Below are 19,370 nucleotides of genomic sequence, written 5' to 3'. Positions count from 1 at the left end.
CTTAAAAAAAAAAAAAAAAGAAGAAAAAAAAAAAAAGAACTTTCAGCTTGTCTTTTGCTCAATCGTTTCCTTTCACAGGCAATAAACCCGTGTTTCAACAGTGGACTCATGCAAAAGCTGGGGCTTTTGGGGCATCAGCGGTGCAGCGGAGGAGGTGAGCCTTGCCGAGATGTCTCACTAACTTTTGATTTTCTTTATTCTCTGTAATTCCCGCTGTGGCGCCAGAGCGGCAGGGCTGGACCGTGCATGTAGTTGGGGGATGTCGGCGCTGGGAGAGCTTTGGGAACAAATGGCAGAGCGATAAATCTCCTGTTTCCCAGCAAATGCCCAGCTCTGGAACAAAAAAGGGGGATTCTGCGGGCTTTGCCGGAGGCTGGACCGCAGCTGGAAGCCAGCTCAGCAACCCCTGCCGGAGCTGGGGACCCCGCTCTGCCGCGGGGTCCGGCACAGCTGTCTCAGCCCCGGAGCAGCGGGACACGCTGTGGGATTTTCCTGGGGGAGAGCTGGAAACGGCTGGCCTGGCAGCTGAGAGGAGACAGCTGGCTTTAGCCTCTTGCAGAAAACCCCCTTTCTTGAATTTTCCCTCCCTCATCTCCAGAGCCCCTCGCTGAGGCGTGGCGGTGCCCCCTTGGCAGCAGGGAGGATGCTCCTGTGGCCCTGGGACCCCGCCGGGCTGCGAGCTCTGCCCGAGAGCTGACTGCGGGGGCAAGCAAAGCAAAACCTTTTATACGATCGTCTGCTTGCACTCCTCCTCCTCCTCTCCCCCTCCCTGGGTGTTGCGTTACAGCCTTTGGGAGGATGGTCCTAATTTTCTAAGTCCCAATGACTATCTTCAAACTGCTGAGCTCCCAAGCGACACCCCTCTCCTCCTTGCTCCTGCCTCCTTTTCGTGTTGGTCGTCCCCCCCCCCAGTCTTTTTTTTTTTTTTTTTTTTTTTTTTTTGTTATAACTACAGGCCCCTTGCCAAACAGGATGATCCAGGGTTGTCCTTTTTGCCTGGAGAGCATAAATACCACTGGGGAGCTCTGTGAGACTGCAGTTGGTAGGAGCTGCTGAGCTGAGAGACCTTGCATTCCTCGCACCTCCTAAGGCTTATTTCATCCTTTCCCCCCCTCCTCCTCGTTTAAATATTTCAGATATATAATTTATTTTCCACAAGCAGGCTTGGAGGAGCTACAAATCCCAAGTCCCCAGGAAATACTCGACGAGGTAAGTGTAAGCTTTTGGTCCCTGCTTCTGAACTGTGGTTTGAGGGGTTGGGGGTGTGTGCAAGAAACTTCTCTATTAAGAAGGCACAATTTTAGTAACTTCTCCAAAAAGTTGCCTGAATGGTATAAAATAGCGCAATGCTGTCTGAGTTTCCCTTAGGGATGCTTTGCAGAGCTTAATGCGAGATTAATAAACGTTAATCTTGAATGAATGGGAGGAGTTTGCAAGCGCAAGAGTGGATTTCTACACAAACAGAAAATATCCACGGGATGCTGTAGCAGTCTCCAATAGCTGACAACCCATGGGCACACCTAGTCTGCCCCAGGAAGCCTGTGTTTATGCAACTCTGCTCTAAAGTCCTGCCTAAAAGGAATTTCACAGCGTTGCCACATGTTGTGTCTGTTACCGGTGGGTTTTCCGTGTGGTTTTGCGTAGAAACTCACCCACTTCAGTTTCTGTGGGAGTGGACTGTGATGGAAGAGCCAGATGTTTTGGCCCACGAAGAGGCTGAATGCATAGTGTGTTCTGTGCAGACAACATTATGTCCTGTGTCAAGGGAACTTGTCATCCCACTTTCCTTGTGAAGCCAACACGATTCTTCAAAGCTTGAAGCGTGTGTATCTCGGTTGAAGAGATGACCTGGTGTTTAGTGCATTAAGTGTGTTGTAGCTTTAGCACTGAATGTCTTTGTAGAGGTTAAAAGCTCTTTCTGCTCTGCTGTTTCAGATGCTTTGCTGGTATCCCCTGCTAAGTCTTGCATTTTCCTGCCCTGTCAGCTTGTTCCATGTATAACTCTGCAGGTCCTGGGTTGTTTTAGCTGCAAATGTCATCCGTAATCAAGGAGTAGACACCCACTTGTGTGTTAAAGATCAATAGCTGTAAGGAGTAAGGTGAAGTGAGGACATAATGAAGTACAGAAGTCTGCCTGCATGTGGCTTTAGCAGGCAGCGTGGCATGCCAGGCTTCAAATGCTACCAGCTCTTCTGCTTTCTGTGAAATGCAGACACCATCCATTAGCTGGGGAAATAGCTTTCTAAAAATAATCTTTTCCAAAGTCCGGTGCTGCTTTTTAACTTCCTCAGACCCCAGAAGAAGGCCTCCCCTTTGTCCCCAGTTTGGACAGGCTTTACAGCATATTAAGGAGTTGGTTTCTGCTGACTCACTCGTTTCTGATTGCTCCCAGATGTTTACCTGGCACCAGTATCAAGGGCCTGATGTGTTTAAAGGGAGGCTGTTCTAATGCTCCTCTTGAACCCTTGAAAACAACAGCAGAGACTTCCTCAGCTGACTGTCAGCTGATAATTTTCTCCAAATAAATCCCAGCTCAAAGGCAATATGATTTCAATCTTCCCCGGTGAGGAGTTCCTGATGCAGCCCGGAGGCATCGCCCCAGCTCTGCAGGGCACTTGGGCTGAGCTTTAGCACATGTCTGAGGGTTTTGTTGCACCTGGGCACGAGGACATTAGTGGATGGACATCTGAAATCAATGAGCGTTTGCTGAAATGTCAGCATCTTTCTGCTGCTCTCAATTAATCTGGCCAGGGAGCTCTTTGCTCCCTGTCCCCCTCTGATCACTTCATCCTCCCTTTGGATGCTCAGCACTCCCCACCTCGAGCCAAAGCAGAGGAAGGGACCTGCACACGCCAAGTGAAAAAAGACGACACTGCCAAAGTGACTTAATTTTAGAGAGGTGCTAGTATCCCCCCGCTCGCAAATGGGATACAGGGCAGAACATCCCGAGGAATAATGCGCCATCTGTTGCAAGGTTTTGGCTGGATCACGAAGCCAGACGTGTTGGCTTCGTTGCGTAGCCGTGAGTGGGGCAGCTCCTCTGGCCTTTCAGATGTTACAGCTGATTTTTTTTTTTTTTTTCAAGCTGCCCTTTCTGTAAGTTCAGTGTTTGCCTTAAATGGGTGGTGGATACGGTCTCCTATTTAGCAAAGGGCACCCGGCCAAATGAAGGGGTACAACTGCAGTGTATATTAGCTGTCTGTTCCTGCCTGCTCTACCTACAGGGCAGGCTGCAGTTAAAATTGCCTCTGCTAAATGGTCACATTGTAAACGGCTGTGGCAGAGCATCTATTTTTAAACTCTTAGGGAAGTGCCTCAAAGTAGGAATTGTTCCCTGAATTTAGGTCAGACAGTCTACAAAAGCAACAGCCCGTTTTGCATCCCCTACCATTCTTTAGCTGGGTTAGAAAGTTGGGCTTCTACTTTGGGGGTGGGGGGGGAGCAAATGCCAACAAACAGGGCTGAGGAGAGGATGAGGTTAAAGCAATATTTGTCCCGCCGCCGCCAAACGTCCTGTCTTTCAGGTGTGTCTAGAGCTGGGGACAAGGCGTGTGTGTTCGACTTGCTCTGCAGAGCAGGGAATAATGAGAAGCTGCTACTTAAACTGAGCAAATTACATTTCTGCATTGTTCGACTGAGGGAAAGGCTTAATGCTCTGCCTGGAGAGAGGCTGAGGGCAGATGGTTTTCATCTGCCTTAATACAGTACAAGGAAGAAGCCTCAAACAGGGACTTTGTCTCTTTTGGGTAGAGAGCAAAGAAGTTTTCAGGGGTTCTCAGTGGCCTCAGAGATTTTTTTTTGGGGGGGGGAGGGTCTTCACCTGTGCAAAGCACCTTGTGATTGCTGCTGTCCTCTGCAGACGCTGTTGTGCTGGCTCTGGGGAACAGGGTTTGGGGACTTTGTGCTCAAGTGTAGCTTTTCCAGCTGGGAGCTTCCTGCTTTGGGTGGTTTCCAGTTTATCCAGTCTCGGTGTGCCCAAACCCCACGTCACTGGTCTGAATCTTCTCGGATAATCCCCGCTAACCTGGGGTTTGTTTCCTGACGCTGTGTAAGAACGCTTTCAGCGTGTCTTTTAACAACGCTGTCAAAACCAGATCCTTGCCGGGTGGTGAAGACAGATGAGGAAGCTTTCTTCCAAAGTTTAGCCCTAAGGAGAGAGGATGCTGTGTTTGCACGATGTTGATTGCCCCAATGGATTATTCTGCTCTTAGTGGCTCTTAGACCCCACCTGCAGAGCTCTAGGTGCTGCGGAGCCATGCAGCAGCACCTATTTCCTTCCCTGGATAGCTCACGATCTAAATAAAATCAGCCAAGACATGCAAGGCTCATTAGATGGAGAAGTCAGGGCCGCGGGGAGAGGAAGGGAGGAAGAGTTTGGAAGTGGCAGGTGGAAGGGGAGCGCCATGGAGCAGGGGAGGGGATTGGGGATTAACTGAAGCCGTTCAAACCCAGCAATGACCAAATCAAGATCATGTCTCCAAGCCCTCAGTGCCGATGGCTACTGAGCGTGCAGGGGAACACCTGATCTGGCTGGGGGAGGATGGGTGCTCCGGCTCCTCTCCTAATCCGTCATAATTCCTATCGCTGGCCGCGCTCCCGCGCGCCGTACAGCGACGCGTCAGCGAGAACACCCCGGTGCGTCATTCACCAGCGGGGATTTTGGTTGTTCGACGGTACGCTGACATTTCCAATAAACAGCTGCTTTCACGGAGTCTGGCAGCTGCTCTGCTGGAGTCTATTGGCAGAGCGGGGGCCTCCAAAATAGCTCTTGCTGATGTCTGACCTCTGCGATCCAGCTTGCTGGGAATTTTACTTTCCCTTTTATTCCTATCTGTTCTCCGCTTTACCAGATGCTCTTTGGGCGAATAGCTTCAAATGTCTCCCCTTCCTGCGTGCGAAGGGATGGAGCTGGGATTATTCAGAGCTGCTGGGCATTGCTGGATGACACTGGCATTTTTGGAGGAGAAGGCATCCGCCGCTGTGCCTGGGTAACGCTCGCTCCCAACGCAACGTCAGTGGAGGTCCCTGGTGTAGTAAACTGAGTTCCCATCACTTAGGGTGATGTTCAGGTCTTCCTGTCATTGGAGTGAAGGATAATTGCTTAGGCTGTAGGCACCGCTCTTTTCCAAGCAAAAAATCTGGGTCGTGCGGCTTTGCTGTTGGGGGACACGCTCACTGAGAGCTTCTCTGGCACTAACCCAACTGCCTGTTTCTCCCCAAAATCCAGACCCGCGCTGAGCCACAGGAGACCCTGCAAGAAAACCTACAGTCGTCTTCGTCTCCGCTTCTGCTGGCCGAGGAGGAGGCGGCATGAATCCTGCCCTGCCTTGGATCCTTCCTTTTGGATGTGTTCTGCTCCTGACAAAGGCAGCTGAATGCTTTATCTTGCCCAACTCGAGTCACTTGGAGAACATTCTGAGTAAATATCAGGATGGGGAAACTCACTCCAGATCCAAGAGAGCAATTTTATTCTCAGACAGACAGGAGATACTGATGCTCCACAATAAACTGAGAGGCCAGGTGTACCCAGTGGCCTCTAATATGGAATACATGGTGAGTCTAGCTCCTGATACCTACCTTTATTATTACCTTTTTTTTTTTTTCTTGTTCAGTTTTTATTTTAATTTTCCTTACAGTGTAAGAGTTGTAGCAAATTTCCTCTAAAGTAATTTTTTCTCAAGAGGTTTCCTGGAACAGTTTCATTCCAGAGTGAGCGATGCTTTAGATCATTGGACTGTTTTGGTTGGAAAGGGCCACTAATGGGTCATCAAGTCCATCCGCTGCATAGTTTCAGGACTGGTTCCATTATTCATAAACTAGCGTCTGGCCCAGCCCTGGACACATCTCCAGTGATGGTAATTCCACAGCCTGCCTCAGCAGGTTCTTCCATTACCTTAATGTCATAAAAGCATCAAATTTTCCCTAGTGTTTAACCCACGTTCTCCCTGTGAAGGCTTTCAGACCGCTGTGACTGGTGTTTTGGGACACCACAGCCTGCTCAAAGAAACTTCTAAAGGTCTTTGAGTTGCCGTCAGCTACCACCCAGTGCTGGAGGTAGCATCTGCCCTTTTGTCGTACAGTGATCTCCAGAGATTAACAATGGGAGCCAAGCATCCCTGATGCTGCTGGGAATCTGCTCAGGATCTTAGAGAAACGGGGCTTGAGGAGTGTGCCTCCATCTGCAAAGAATTTCAATCACTGGAAATAGCTGGAAAAACTTTGGGAGTTCACGGGTGGATGGGGCAGTGTTACTGGATTTTTGTAGTTCAAGAAACCAAAAATAAGTTTGGTCAATGTATTCTCCCACTTCAGAGGGAGAACTTAAAAGTATGAGTTTGAAAAATGCCTTTACCGTCAACAATTCAGATGAATAGTTTTTTTTTTTTCTCCACCTGATGCCAGAGACCCTACTTTGACCTATTTTTGATGTGCCATCAAAATATTGCGGGGCCAGAAAATGCTGTAGGCAAATAATTGTGTGTGTGTGTGTGTGCGCGCGTGCACGCCTTTTCCCAATGTGCAAATACAGTTATGACTGAAACTAGTCTGACTTCAACCGTGTGCTCCCTGCTGACAGATTAAACGATTAATGATTTGTTAAGACCATGTTTAAAAGGGTAGAAGAAAAGTACGCTGAATGCTATATAAAATTGTTTGCCAGCTGTGCTGAAATCGGTCAGCAAATGGAAAACTCGCCCGTTGTGACTGTAGGGAAAAGGGAGGGCAGAAGACCATGAGGAAGGACAACTGAGCATCACTTGGTCCCCACGAGCGTTCGCACTGCTGATCTTTCACCCCGCTTTTGTCAGAAATCTCCCGCCTTTCTAAGAACCGGTGCTTTGTGTATCTCTCAGTGGGCTCTCACTTCGTCCTACAGGCAGGGCACTGCCAGAGAAGAGGTGACCTGATTAATTTCCAGAAAAGTAAACACAAAGCCTGAGAAAGCCAAACGTGTTTTGGTTGGCTCGCGGATCTGAGAGGGCTGCCGTTGAGGACTGCCCACTGGCCGCCTGCTGTTTACACTTGCAGTGTGGTTATGCTTTTCTATTTGCTTTGCTCAGTGTGCTTTTCTAGTGGTTTTTATGGGCGATTGAGGGTAAATGAAAGGGCCTTATATGCTGTGAAGAAAGAAGCTGAGTATGAGATGGTGCTGCTTGGAAAGGCTATAATCAGCCTTTCACGTACTCGTGTTTACCCAATATTACTTGGAAATGCTGGTGTATATTCTGAACGTGAATTTCACTTTAATCCTTTGTTCTGCATAGGACATTTCTCATTTGGACTCGTTTAAGAGGATGGTCTGTCTTGAGTACCGTAGATAAACTTTTCTCTTTTCCTTCGGTGCCGGTGTGGAGCTTCACAGGCAACGTGTAGTCTAATCTGCGGATAAGTCGGTAGAAGTTGTTCTTGCCCATCAATCTCCAAACACTGCCTTGTGAAAAGTCCTTTCTCCCAGCTCTGTATCTGATGCGTTTAAGTGATTTAATGTGGCAAGAGAAGCTAACGTATTCCAGGAAAGGGAGATACTTATCTACTACAGGATGAACATCAGTTGGTGGGGGCTGTTAATAAGAAAGCAATAACACAGTAAGTCCCATGACTTAGCTGGAGATCGAAAGAATTAGGAGCGTATGGGATAAAGGTAAAGTGAAGAAATTAAGAAACAAAGAGTTTTGCTGCTGGGTTTGTATAATTAATTGAAAGTCAACGCGGGTATTCAGTGTTAATGGAAGATGAGTGAGCAGCGTGCGTCTGACAAAGTTGGTCAAACACAGAATTACCTCAACCCCTCCAACAGCTTTATGGCCGATGTTTTCACTGTGTGTTGGGACTTCATGTCAGCAGTCATGGCAGTGGATGGGTGCCAAGACCAAAACAAACTCCTTGTTAATGAATCCAGAGTAAAAACGACATAATAGTTCCTGAGACATCTTGGCCTGTTAGGATGGCTTAGTCAGATGGCTTCCAGCAGTGATGAAAGGCAGAAATCTTTCTTCTTGTGGAGGCCTCAAAGACAGCTGGATAAAACTAAGTCGTTCTCAGTACAGATTGCTGGAAGGTAAATCGTTATTTTTCATGTATAAGGTACGCATCCTTCCTCTAAACTATGGTGGTGACTTTCCTTGTCGGGGTGGGACGGTATTTCTGTGTGGGTTAGCAAAGCATAGCCAAGCTTCTGCCAGCACATGTCAGTCCTAGACTCTTGTGGAACTTTTAAAAGTAAATTGTCAGTATTGCACAAAGTCTAAGCTGTGGAGAAAAATGAATAACGTGATCGCTGCAATTCAGGTGTCTGGGGTTAGGTTTACAGACTAGTTAGGCTAAGTAGACTCCTTGTGGGGTGTATTATTATTAAATCTGAACCTACAAATTGGAGCATAGTGTGTGTATCCGTGCATGTATTTTACACATACAGGGTATACTGTAGTTTGAAAGGCCATTGCAAATTTGCAGGAGTGAAAAAGAGAGTCCATGTGCTAAATCACTTGGGATCCCACATACCTGAAGGCTTCTCAATCTCCGCTTGAGAAGGAAAATGAGCATAGGTGTACACTGTCTCTCCAGTAGTCTTCCTAAATACTGCTTTGAATATTGGCATAAAGAATTCTTGCAAGCATAGCTGGGAAAGTCTGAAATATCTTTTTTTTTTTTTTTTTTTTTTTTTAATTCCAGCCTCCTGACCACATTCACGTCTGAGAAGCAAGAGGCAAATAACTGCTCTAATTTAAATGGGATGGCTTTGTAATCTGACGCCTGCAGTAATGAGCTTCTCTACTCATCAAACACAAAGCCATGCAAAGATGCAGCTCATTCCCAATTGCCTGTTGAATATCTTTTGTCCGAGTTAATTTATTTTATCCGTAGGCATCAAAGGAAGATATAATGCATATGTTCACATCAATTTTCACTTAATGGCCTATTGCTCATAATATCTCTGCATTAAATTAGGAGATTTGGAACATCTTTGCCTTTGAGGCTGCAGGGAATAATGCTCTGCTGTAAAGTCTGAAGTACGAACAGCGCGTAACGTCTTGGGAGAGTTTTTGTGGCTGCTGCGTTGGATGGGAAGGTGGATTGCGGGCTGGTCATTGCCTAGTGCAGAAAGTGGGAGACCACAAAAAACTGTGTCTAGGCACAATTGCAATAGTCTGCTCGAAGAGAGGTTTGGAAATGTGTGTGTGTGGTGGGTCAGATCCCATACACCTTCCAGGAGCTGGAGGGCTGAGTCGGAAAATGATTTTTATTCCCTCTGTTCAGAGCTCTGTCTGCACAGGGTTTTGCAGACTGACATGAATTTGCTTGGCTACTGGTCAGTTCAAAGCCAAGCTGATGAGGTCAGAGCAGCTCTGGGATGTTGGAATTTGGGTTGCCGAGCATGCTTGATGATAAGCTGTTCTTGGAGGTCTGCGCTGTTAGCTCAGTTAGATGAGCTCATGTTTGCCTTACGAAGATGGGGCAGACACACCAGGTTCCAGGAGACACGGCATTTTCTTGTCGTCTCAGCCAGGGACACGCAGTCCGTCCCCATCCCAGTTACAACTGCCCGAGACTGTGTTCAGATACTTACTCAGAATGAGCACTTGATGTTTGGTTTTTTTTTTGTTTTTTTTTTTTTTTTAAATGTGTTTGAAAGCCTAAATGCCCTCTAGTCCTCCAAACGGGCTCTGACACGTCCTTTGAGATGTTTGAGATCAGAAGATGCTTTTCTTCTGGAGATGATGGTATTTGGAAAGACCAGCTGGCTGTGATCCTCCAAAGAGGACATAATCTTGGACTGGCACATGAACGGGCTGGAGACACATTACAAGACCTCTTTTCCTTTTGGTTTTATTTGTAGGAATGTGCGGTAATATTTTAATCCCAACGATTTATTCTCTAAGGACTTTCTGAATAGACCAACCATCAGTTATTACACAATGAATTCAGGTCACTGTCTACTGGGTTCAGCAAGTTTGGCCTTTCAAACAAGTACACACCTGGGCAGTGGAGCCAATGAAACCCGCTTTCCTATTTGCCTTTGTATCACGTTTGAGCTCTCGTTTAGCTTACAGATGGGTGATAGTCAAGGAGAACTGATCTCACACCAATATCCTTCCCTCAGTGGAAACATGAACGGGGTTTGACACTTGATATGTGTTTCAGTGAGAGTCACGTTGGCTTAACAGCCCTGGGACTTTGCCACCTCTGTTAAGCTTGACTGGACCCATTGGAGGACTCAACAGTTATTCTGGAAGGAGAAAGGGAGATGGGACCAGGAGGCTCAGACCCACATCCTTTGATTAAGAGGTTGGGCAAAAAATCTCCAGGTGTGTTGGCAGTGGAGGGCAGGAACACATCCACTCCTGGAGTTCCCCTTGATGGAAATGTCCTGATAGGAAGGACAATGGATGGAAAATCACGCCGAACTACATCAGAGCACTGACTGCATGTCGGCTCACTGAAATAGGTGCTACGAGGAAGTGCTGGGATCTCCACCCTTGATGGTTTTGGTTGTTTTGGGTTGTTTTTTTTTTTTCTGAACAGATTAGAAAAACACCTGCTAAGAGTATCTTGTGTTTTAGCGTGGACAGTCAGATGGGTTCTTAAGATCCCCCCAGGTATGTTTTCTGCTGACCTATGCAAAGCATCTCCTAAGAACCATGGCATCAAGGAGGAGAAATAATAGACCCTTTAGTGCCCTGCATTTCCATGGCAGGGGAACATCTCGAGAAACTTGCTTTTGGGTTAGGGCACATCACTGAGATGTGCTGCTTTCATAAGGACAGGCCAGACACCGGGGTGAGCTGCAATTTAGTCTTTCTTTGCTAACTGCTGTTGGTTGAGTCTCTTGATCTAGTAAGCCTGAGATGATGAATCACCCGTTCTTTTCTCTCCCCACACCCTGCAGACCTGGGATGATGAGCTGGAAAGATCAGCCCACGCTTGGGCTCAGCAGTGCATCTGGGACCATGGGCCTAGTGCCCTCATCAGGTCAATTGGACAGAACTTGGCGGTTCACTGGGGCAGGTAAGAGCTGAGGTGCTACAAACTCACTGTAAAGAGCCGTTCACTGATCCTCCTTTACAACCAGCTGGAAAGGTTTGCCTTGCTGATGCTTAGAGCACTGGAGAGACGGGGAAAAGCTGAATTGCTATTGCTGTGGTGAAATGGTTATAGCAAAACCATCCACAGCCACCTTCAGCTGACTGTTCCCAGCAAACCACCGCTGATGTGGGTTGCTCCATGGATTGATGTATCTGGGTAAATCAGCTTTAAAGTGCTCAAGGTCACCCTTACTCCTTAAGGAAAGCGTTTCAGAAGCCATAACCCAGCTCCTAAATCTGTGGTTTCAGGGGGCTTTCTGGCACCGTGCGGAGAACCGGCTGAAAGCTGAAGTTTCTCAGGAACAACGTCTGGACTCAGCTGCTAGTTCAGAACTTAATTATCTCTTGTTGTATTTCTCATAAATATTTATCCAGCTTCTAATCTCTGTTTACTGAAAACACTTTGCAGATTTTTGTTTTCAACTTCCTGGGGAAGGCTTTCAACCTAGAGCTGTTAACCCAGCTAGGAAAGTTGACATTAAGGCTTCCGAATGGATTTGCCTCTCCATCTCATGGTGAAATTTGTTTATTGTTAAGCCTGTTGTAAGTTAAGCGTGCTTTGTAGAGTAAACCTTTTGTACGTGCTCAGGAGCCCTAATGGGTGGAAATGCATTTATGTTTGTTGTAAATCAGCTAGAACTTGGTTGAAAGCAATGGAAATTTGCTGGTGTGAAATTAGCCCGATATAAAAATCGAGCCCATCTTTGTTGGCAGGATTAAATAATGATTGGAAAGTAGAATGGTTAATCCATTGGAAACAAAATCAACAGATCGTGCTGTTCTTGGCTCTTCTACAAGTGCTCAGGATGGCCGTGGGTTACTGATGGAAGTAGATCCAATCTTGCTCCCTTTTCAGTCACTGAGAGGAAAAAGAAATCGCATTTATCTCAGTTTTTTCAGGAACGGGCCATAACTTGATTGCCTCAATTTCCTCTCCCGTAAAATAGGATTCGGAAAGTATTCACTTAATGACATCATGAGATTAACGTTTCTAAAATACCTCTAATGAACGATTTTAAATGAAGAGTTGGCTGAAAGAGCAAACTCCAGTTGGTAATGGTATCATTTGTACCTCTGGCTGCTTGCTTCGTGTGAGCTGTTGAAAGCAAGAAAAAGTGGTTGGGTTTGAAGCGCCGCTTTGCTTCGATACAGAATCTGCAGAACGCTCCGTTTGCTCTCGGTGTATGCAAAACGCGTCTGAGTTCCTACAGGTAGTTTTAACACCCCGTGTGTTGCCCCAGACAGCACGAGTAGCATCAGGGCTGCCACAGACTGCAAGATCTGGTGCAGGGTTTGCACAAAGCTCACGCAGCGTCTTGGTGCAGAGGGAAATTGCTTCAGTAAAAGGTGTGGGGGGGGTGTCGTGCACCAGCTCTTGGTGTGAGCGTGAAGCCCACTCCCTTTCAAAGGTCTTACGGTACTGACTGCTAGTGTACTTCCAGATTTAGCAGATCGCCTGGTGGTAAAATAGGTACACGATGGCTTTTGGTTGAAGATGTTTGGCAAACCTTAACTTCTTGTTTACTTTCAAAATACAGTTTTCCGCCAAACTAGAAGGTTTTTCTGTAGCTGTGTGGAAAAGTCAGGAGGACGTTTCAGGTCAGCGGCACTTGAAGGGCATGTCAAACCTATAAATAATACAGAAAGTCAGACCAGGCTGTGAATCTTAGGGAAGAAGTCATCTTTAACGTTTCCAATTAGATTTTTTTTTTTTTCCCCTGTTCGTTAGACCACGTTACTCGGTTCTTTAGGCAACAGCTTCTCAATGAATGGAACTTGCCTTAACAAACTTATATAAAAATTAGCAAAACTTGCATTAAAAAAAATCTGGGTTTACAACATGGCAGGAAGCTACAGGTATTGTTTGAAAACTCCGACCAGAACATTGTGATTTAAACTGTCTTTCCTCCTTCAGGTATCGCTCTCCAGCTTTCCATGTCCAGTCTTGGTATGACGAAGTTAAAGATTACACATACCCGTATCCTCACGAGTGCAACCCGTGGTGCCCGGAGAAATGCACCGGCTCTATGTGCACACATTACACCCAGGTAAAGGAGATGAAGGGCTTTTGTACCTCCAATCTCTGCATCCCCCCACGTCCCGGCTGTGGCTGCAACGCCTGCCCACAGTGGGGTAGTTCCCCCATTTTCAATAACCGCCTTGCACTTGCAGATAGTCTGGGCCACGACGAACAAGATTGGCTGTGCCGTGAACGTCTGCAAGCAGATGAATGTCTGGGGAGAAATCTGGGAGAATGCTGTCTACCTGGTCTGCAACTACTCGCCGAAGTAAGGCGGATGAGCTGGACTCTCTCCAGCTTTCCTAAAACCGGCAGGTTGCTTAACTAGCCCGGGATCTGGGGAAGAGATTTCAGGCAGTCTAGACTGATGGTTGTGGCTTTAAATTTTCTCTTTAGACGGCAGCGCAGAGCTAGTTCAAGACTTCTGAGCATTGCCTGGAAAACTGAATGAGGGGCTGGGGCCAGGCTGGAGCTTTGATGTCGCTGCCATGGGAAGGAGGAGCAGATGGCCAGGACGGAGCTGGCCTGGCTGCCGAGCCAGGCTTCCTCGCTCTCGGCCGCTCGCAGGGTGGGAGGGGATGGGGTGGTGGTTAATGCTGCTCAGCTTCTGTGCCCAGCCCAGGTAGGCTGCTGTATCATGACATGTTTTCACCCTCCCCCTGCTAAATCTGCTGGTTTGAACACACCACTGCTTCGTGCAGAGCCAGCCCTGCAGCAGCGGCTGGTGGGAGCGAAGCGAGCTGGGGCCCGCTGCAAGGAGCTGCGAAGAGATAAATCCCAGACCCAACGAGCTCCCCATTCTTAAAAAAAAAAAAAAAAGAAGCTAAATCTTGACTGATGCAGTTAACTCAATGGTTGGATTAAATTTCAAAGTGAAAATCCCATTTCTTGACTGCTACATCCAGGAGAAGTTTCCTCCCTGGCAATGACAATTAGTATTTTCTGCTTTAATGGCTAATAGGAGAAACATTCCCAGTCCTTGGTGATTTAAATCTTAGCGACAAAGCAAAATAGAGAAATCACGATATATATAAATGGAGTGGCTTGGGAAGTGTCTGTCTCCTGGAGGTCACAGGGCAGAATGACGCAGGGAGATAAGATGTGCGGGGACACAGCCGATAGCACGATCCAGGCAGAGCCCTGCAGGGGGTTTGCCTAAGCCCCTCTCCCCACATTAACTACTGAGCACATTCTGCTTGTGGTTTAGTGGGATTTAATAACCTGCTCTTCTCATGGGATCGCGCCATCTCTCATGGAGCTCCTGCAGCAGGCTGGGCTGTTTGCACGTCATCCATTCAGGGCTGCTGGATGGAAAAATACTCTATTTCTGCAGATTCTGTTAATCTTTTTGCTCTGGCATCAGTGCGCATTGTCCTCATCTAGCCTTATAGGTGGAGACAGCTGAAAGAGCAGTAGCCAAAGAGTTCGTAGCCATGGCCTGAACTCTGGCTCCTTCAACCTTCTCAGCCCCTAAAGTTTGCAGTACAGCGCCAAACGGGGCTTTTGTTTCTGGGTAGTTTCTTGAGAAAAATGCAGTAATCCATTGATTTACTTCTTTTTATATGATCGCAGTATTTATATTGGAGTTTAACGTAAAAGTGACACCGTACGCAATTTATTTCAGTAAAACCCTAAAAGTGTCCTCTTGGAGGTGAAATGAGGAGGAACATTTTTCTTAAAAGGCTTTCCTAGGCTGCTTGTTTAGCATTTGCTTGGTTGCTCTGGGCCAGGATGATGTTTCTGCAGCCTCAGAGGCAAAACTGGGGACTTGAGGATGGCCAGATTGGGTAAGGGGAGAGTGCAAGGTGCTGCTCCACTTCCCACATGATCTGGCATGAGTGAGAGTCTGGTGTTTTTTTCTGTTTGGAAATGGTTGCAGGTGGAAAATGGATCAGCTTTTAAAGGGTAAGAGCTGTGCTCTAGGCTGTCCCAGACGGCTCCTTGGGGTGTTGCAGAAAATGGTGGGAGTCTTGTGGCTCTGACGAACGAGAGAGGTGAAGGCAAGTGTCAGGCACGTAGAGGCAGAACGCTGCTGAGCTATCACTGGAGAACAAACGTGGGGATGGAAAGAGTGGGGACAGGTCGTCTTTTCCCCATTTTACAGCCCCCCCATCCAAGTGCAGCAGAAACACCCATTTTCCCCGCTCCCTTCGTGCTAGGCAGTCTTGGGGTTTGGATGAGTATTCGGGTGTCTGATGGGTGCGTGTTGCCCCTGTGCTCGCAGAGGCAACTGGATAGGAGAAGCCCCATACAAGACCGGCCGCCCCTGCTCCGAGTGCCCACCGAGCTACGGAGGAGGCTGCCAGAACAACCTCTGCTACAAAGGTATGTGGAGGGGGGGCGTGGGGCACCCTCCTGAGTGGGGGAAAAGGCTGCAGCAGACTTATGCCTGGAAACTTCGAATTAGAAGCAGCCGCAGCTTTATGCACCTTCTAATTAGTCATCCTTAATATTTCGCCGTCGTGACACGCGGTAAATCAGTGGCTGCTGCTGAAACCAAAAAAAGCCCCGAAATGCTTAAAAATCTGGAGCTCGGATTCGACGCGTTTTTCCCCAGTGAGAATGAGAGCGAGCGTTTGGACGGGGGGAAGGAGCTGCTCGGAGCTTCCATGGGTTTGGCTCGGGAGCCCCGGCGGGGTTTTGAGAGCTGGCAGGCTGCGGGCAGGAGCGATCCCGGCCTCGCGGGGTTAGTTTGGGAAGGGAATGTTCTCCAGCGCTTAGCGGAGGCGACGTGGGTGGGCAGAGCTTGGCCGCCTGCCCCGCTCCTTCGGGGGCCAGGCACGGAGCGTTTCCCTCTCTCCCCACCTTGGTTTTTCACTGCTGCGAAATGAATAGAGCGATTCGTGTCTCTTGGAGGAGAGGGGATCACGGACAGTTTTTCCCGACCCGTGGAGTTTTCTCGGAATAGAGATCAATAGCATGGAAAATATTATCCACGCTGCAACCTCCAGCAAAGCTGTGCCATCCCCACGGCACGCAGGATTTTCTGGGGTCATGTAGTAAGGGCGTTTTTCTTCTCCCGTGTGTTTTGGTTCGCAGAGAACTGGGCTCTTAGAAACAGGCAGGTTCCCTGGAGACTTGCCCAAAGCAGAGGCTTGTTCTGCTGCAACACTGCATTTCTTATTTTTTAGCCTGTGGGGTTTGGGGGCAGGACCCCAGGGTGCAGGTGGGCTGCAGAGGAGAGAGGGGAGGGGATGCCCCGGTGGTACAGCGAGAGGGAAAGAGCCCTCTCAGAGCCACCATCCATCATCCCTTGATTTCCCTCCTTCCTCTCCTCAGAGGATGAGAGCGGTGCAGGGTTTTGGGTAGGACTGGCCGAGAGGAATGAAATTTGCTGGCACCAAATCCCTTTGCCTGGCTGCAAGGGCAGGCAGCTTGTTCTCTGGAGGAGGTAAAGTGAGGGATGAACCCACCGCAGGCGCTACAGCCGGGATCCCAGGGTAGCAGGACCTGTGCTTTGCCGGGGCGTGGGCTGGAGCTGTGCTCATGGGGTCATTTGGAGAAGCAAACCCCGGTGGGAGGAGGAGAAGTGTCAGCCACCTTCCCAAACTCTAGGGCCTTCTTTTTGCACCTGCCCTTCAGCAGATTTGTGTTTTCCTCCAGAGAAAAAGAGCTGCATGTGAAACAGGTGAAGAAATGTCAGCACTTTTTTCATTAATTAGTGGGGATCATTTCACGCCTTTATTGTGAGATGCTCTAAATGCCACTTGGTGCACGGAGAGGAGCACTCTCCCCTCCCGGTGCCCTGCCTGCCCTGGCAATAGCCTCGGCATTTTTGAGCTTCCAACTATTGCAGTGCAGATCCTTGTCAAACCAAATCACCTCCCGCAAAATACGAACCCGTCCGGCTTCCCCATCAACGTGAACATGCTGTAATTATTTTTAATCCCCTCTTCAAACAAGATTATCGTTACGAAGATCCCGTCATCACCGAGACGGATGAGACTAACGAAGTGGAGATTTCGCAGGTGGCAGAGCAAAAGCCAGTGAGGTTCTACCCTCCGGAAAGCAAGCCCAGCAAATCCATCAAGACCAAGAAAATCATCCCAGATTCCTACATGAGTAAGACGGTCTCTTTTTTTCAGCTCCTCCTCTAAGTTTTTAAGTTCCTCTATGAGAAAAGGTGTTGGAAAGCCATGAGAAGGCTCAGGGGAAAAAAAAAATCAACTGGGAGGATGTTTGAGTGGAGGGGGAGGTAAATCTGTGTGAAAATTAGCTGTTCATTATAGCAGAAGCCTGCCAGAAGCGGGGAAGCAAAGCTTTCCAAAGCCACTCGTGCCTTCTGCATGTCAATCTGCAATAGTTATTTGTTCTTTTCAGCCATCTCAAGGACATACTGATGAACCCAAGGTCCCCTGATCGGTTATCAGTTGGAAATACTGGTTTTATTTCCCACTTAAAATACTCCACACTCAGCAGTTACCCCCTTTGCAGCATTTTTTTTTTTTTTTTTTAGATGAGTTGCTTTTTATTTCTTGCCTGGGAAGATTTCTGCAGTTAGTTGTGGGGCTGTTAGTACTTCCTCAGTTGTTTTCTAATCACTGTTAATTAAAAGAGACTTATTGTGAAAACAAGGTGAGGCAAGCCATTGCATCCTTTTCAAGTTTATCTACCAGCATCTCGAGAGTCTGTAATTAAAGGGAGAATGAGAGGCTCTGCCTGCAGACCTGGGGCTGTAAATCAAAGCCTTCAGCTGTCAGATCTTTCTTCCTTGCAGTCATTTCCAAAGACACCTGTCTCAGGTGAAGGGCTAAAGAGCCATGAACTGCTCCAGGCTGGGTTGGTCTGTGATAAGATTTTATCTTGCTGCACCAAAGACCTCCAGGAAAGATGCGCCGTAGCTGGAGAGCAGGCTGTGGCAGTCTCTTTCCTTTTTAAAATATTTATTTTCTTTTTTTCTCCCCAGCGCAAGTTATTACCTGTGAAACCAAGATGAGAGACAAATGCAGAGGCTCGACATGCAACAGGTACTGTTTTACTGATCCCTCTTGGAGCCCTGTGGGAAAAAGTGGCCTAAAAGTTGTCCAGTTCTTGCAAATGTAGTATAGGCTACACTATTTTTTGTGACTATCTAGGTAGATTTTTTTATTATTATTTTTTTTTAAAAAAAGGCCTTGATACAAACCCTTCAGCCAAGCCTAGCAATAAGGTGACTCAGTTTATTTTACTCAGCCACGATGACCCACAGCTTCAGGTATCCAAAATTATTTAATAAATTTGGGCAGAGTAATTTTTGAGCCTTTCGTGCATTCCATTGCTGTCCAAGACAGACCAATAATTCATGGCTTGTCCCCTCCCAGCCAGTCGAGAACTTCTGGTTAAGGTTTCTGCAAAGAACAGGACAGTTTATCACTTGGAGAAAAATCAAATCCACAGAATCTAAATATTGGTCAGGCTTTTAAGGAGGGTGGAGAAACTGTTTTAAAAAGTAGCTATTTTGCAATCTTGTTTTTAAATGGAAGAGTTGCGTGTAATGAATGGAATGACTATTAAATGAAATAGAGTCAAAATCTGTTTTTCTTGAATTGTTTTTTCGCCACCCTCAAAGATATGTATCTTTATTAGGTATTTGTGCCCAGCTGGCTGCTTGTACAGTAAGGGAAAGATCTTTGGAACATTTTATTATGAGAGTGTAAGTACCTTTTAATAGCTCATAGATGTAATTTGTGGGGAGTGAGTGGTAATGACAGAAATGGGAAATGCCAAAAATTCTAGTGTAATTTGGCTTTTCGTGTTCTCCAGTTGTGGTGCTGTAAAATGGTGCTAATATAAAGATTATCTATATTTTTCCTCATCTTAGTGATTGAAAAAAAAAAAAAAAAAAAAAAAAAAAAAAGGCAAAGTGATTCCAGACATGACTTTATCATGAATGCCCTTAATGTGCAATGAAACCATGGAAAGTGAGGGATGGGGATTGATGGACAGTTCTTAAAAGATCTCTTCTTTAGTGTGGGGCAGAACAGAAACTTCACACAAAAAAAAACCCTGTTAAATGTTGTAACTAAATAATATTTTGGGCTGATCTGCTGGATCTTGAATTAATTGTGATTAATAATTTTTGAAGAAAGATAATTTTTGAAGAAAGATAATTTTTGAAGAAAGATAATTTATAAGATATTTTCTAAAGAAAGCCTGGCACTGTTTTTCCATCAAAACTATTTTGGCGGTGAAGAAAGGTTGAAGATAAAAGGGGTTTTGTGCAAAAGCATGTTTGCTTTCCCCATTCTCACTGTTTGTGCATGACTGTATCGCCCATGATACATATT

General features: G+C 46.9%; 1 protein-coding gene across 2 annotated transcripts; it reads left to right on the top strand.

Moving 5' to 3' along the window:
• Positions 1-958: 958 nt before the first annotated feature.
• On the top strand, positions 959-19,012 carry CRISPLD2 (cysteine rich secretory protein LCCL domain containing 2). Of its 2 annotated transcripts, XM_026856813.1 has the most exons (10): positions 1,001-1,042; positions 1,163-1,209; positions 5,228-5,553; positions 10,889-11,007; positions 13,000-13,132; positions 13,257-13,372; positions 15,329-15,429; positions 17,008-17,166; positions 18,011-18,071; positions 18,670-19,012. In XM_026856813.1, exons 3-10 carry the CDS (start codon positions 5,311-5,313, stop codon positions 18,749-18,751), a joined length of 1,014 nt encoding a protein of 337 aa, XP_026712614.1. In that variant the 5' UTR covers positions 1,001-1,042; positions 1,163-1,209; positions 5,228-5,310; the 3' UTR covers positions 18,752-19,012. The 2 variants fall into 2 exon arrangements, with proteins under 2 accessions (XP_026712612.1, XP_026712614.1); XM_026856811.1 differs by having other exon boundaries at positions 959-1,209.
• Positions 19,013-19,370: the final 358 nt, after the last annotated feature.

The sequence above is a fragment of the Athene cunicularia genome (assembly GCF_003259725.1).
Source record: "Athene cunicularia isolate RWA chromosome 11 unlocalized genomic scaffold, athCun1 chr11_part1, whole genome shotgun sequence".
Taxonomy (NCBI): Eukaryota; Metazoa; Chordata; class Aves; order Strigiformes; family Strigidae; genus Athene; species Athene cunicularia.
This window is presented reverse-complemented; position numbering and strand designations above follow the sequence as displayed.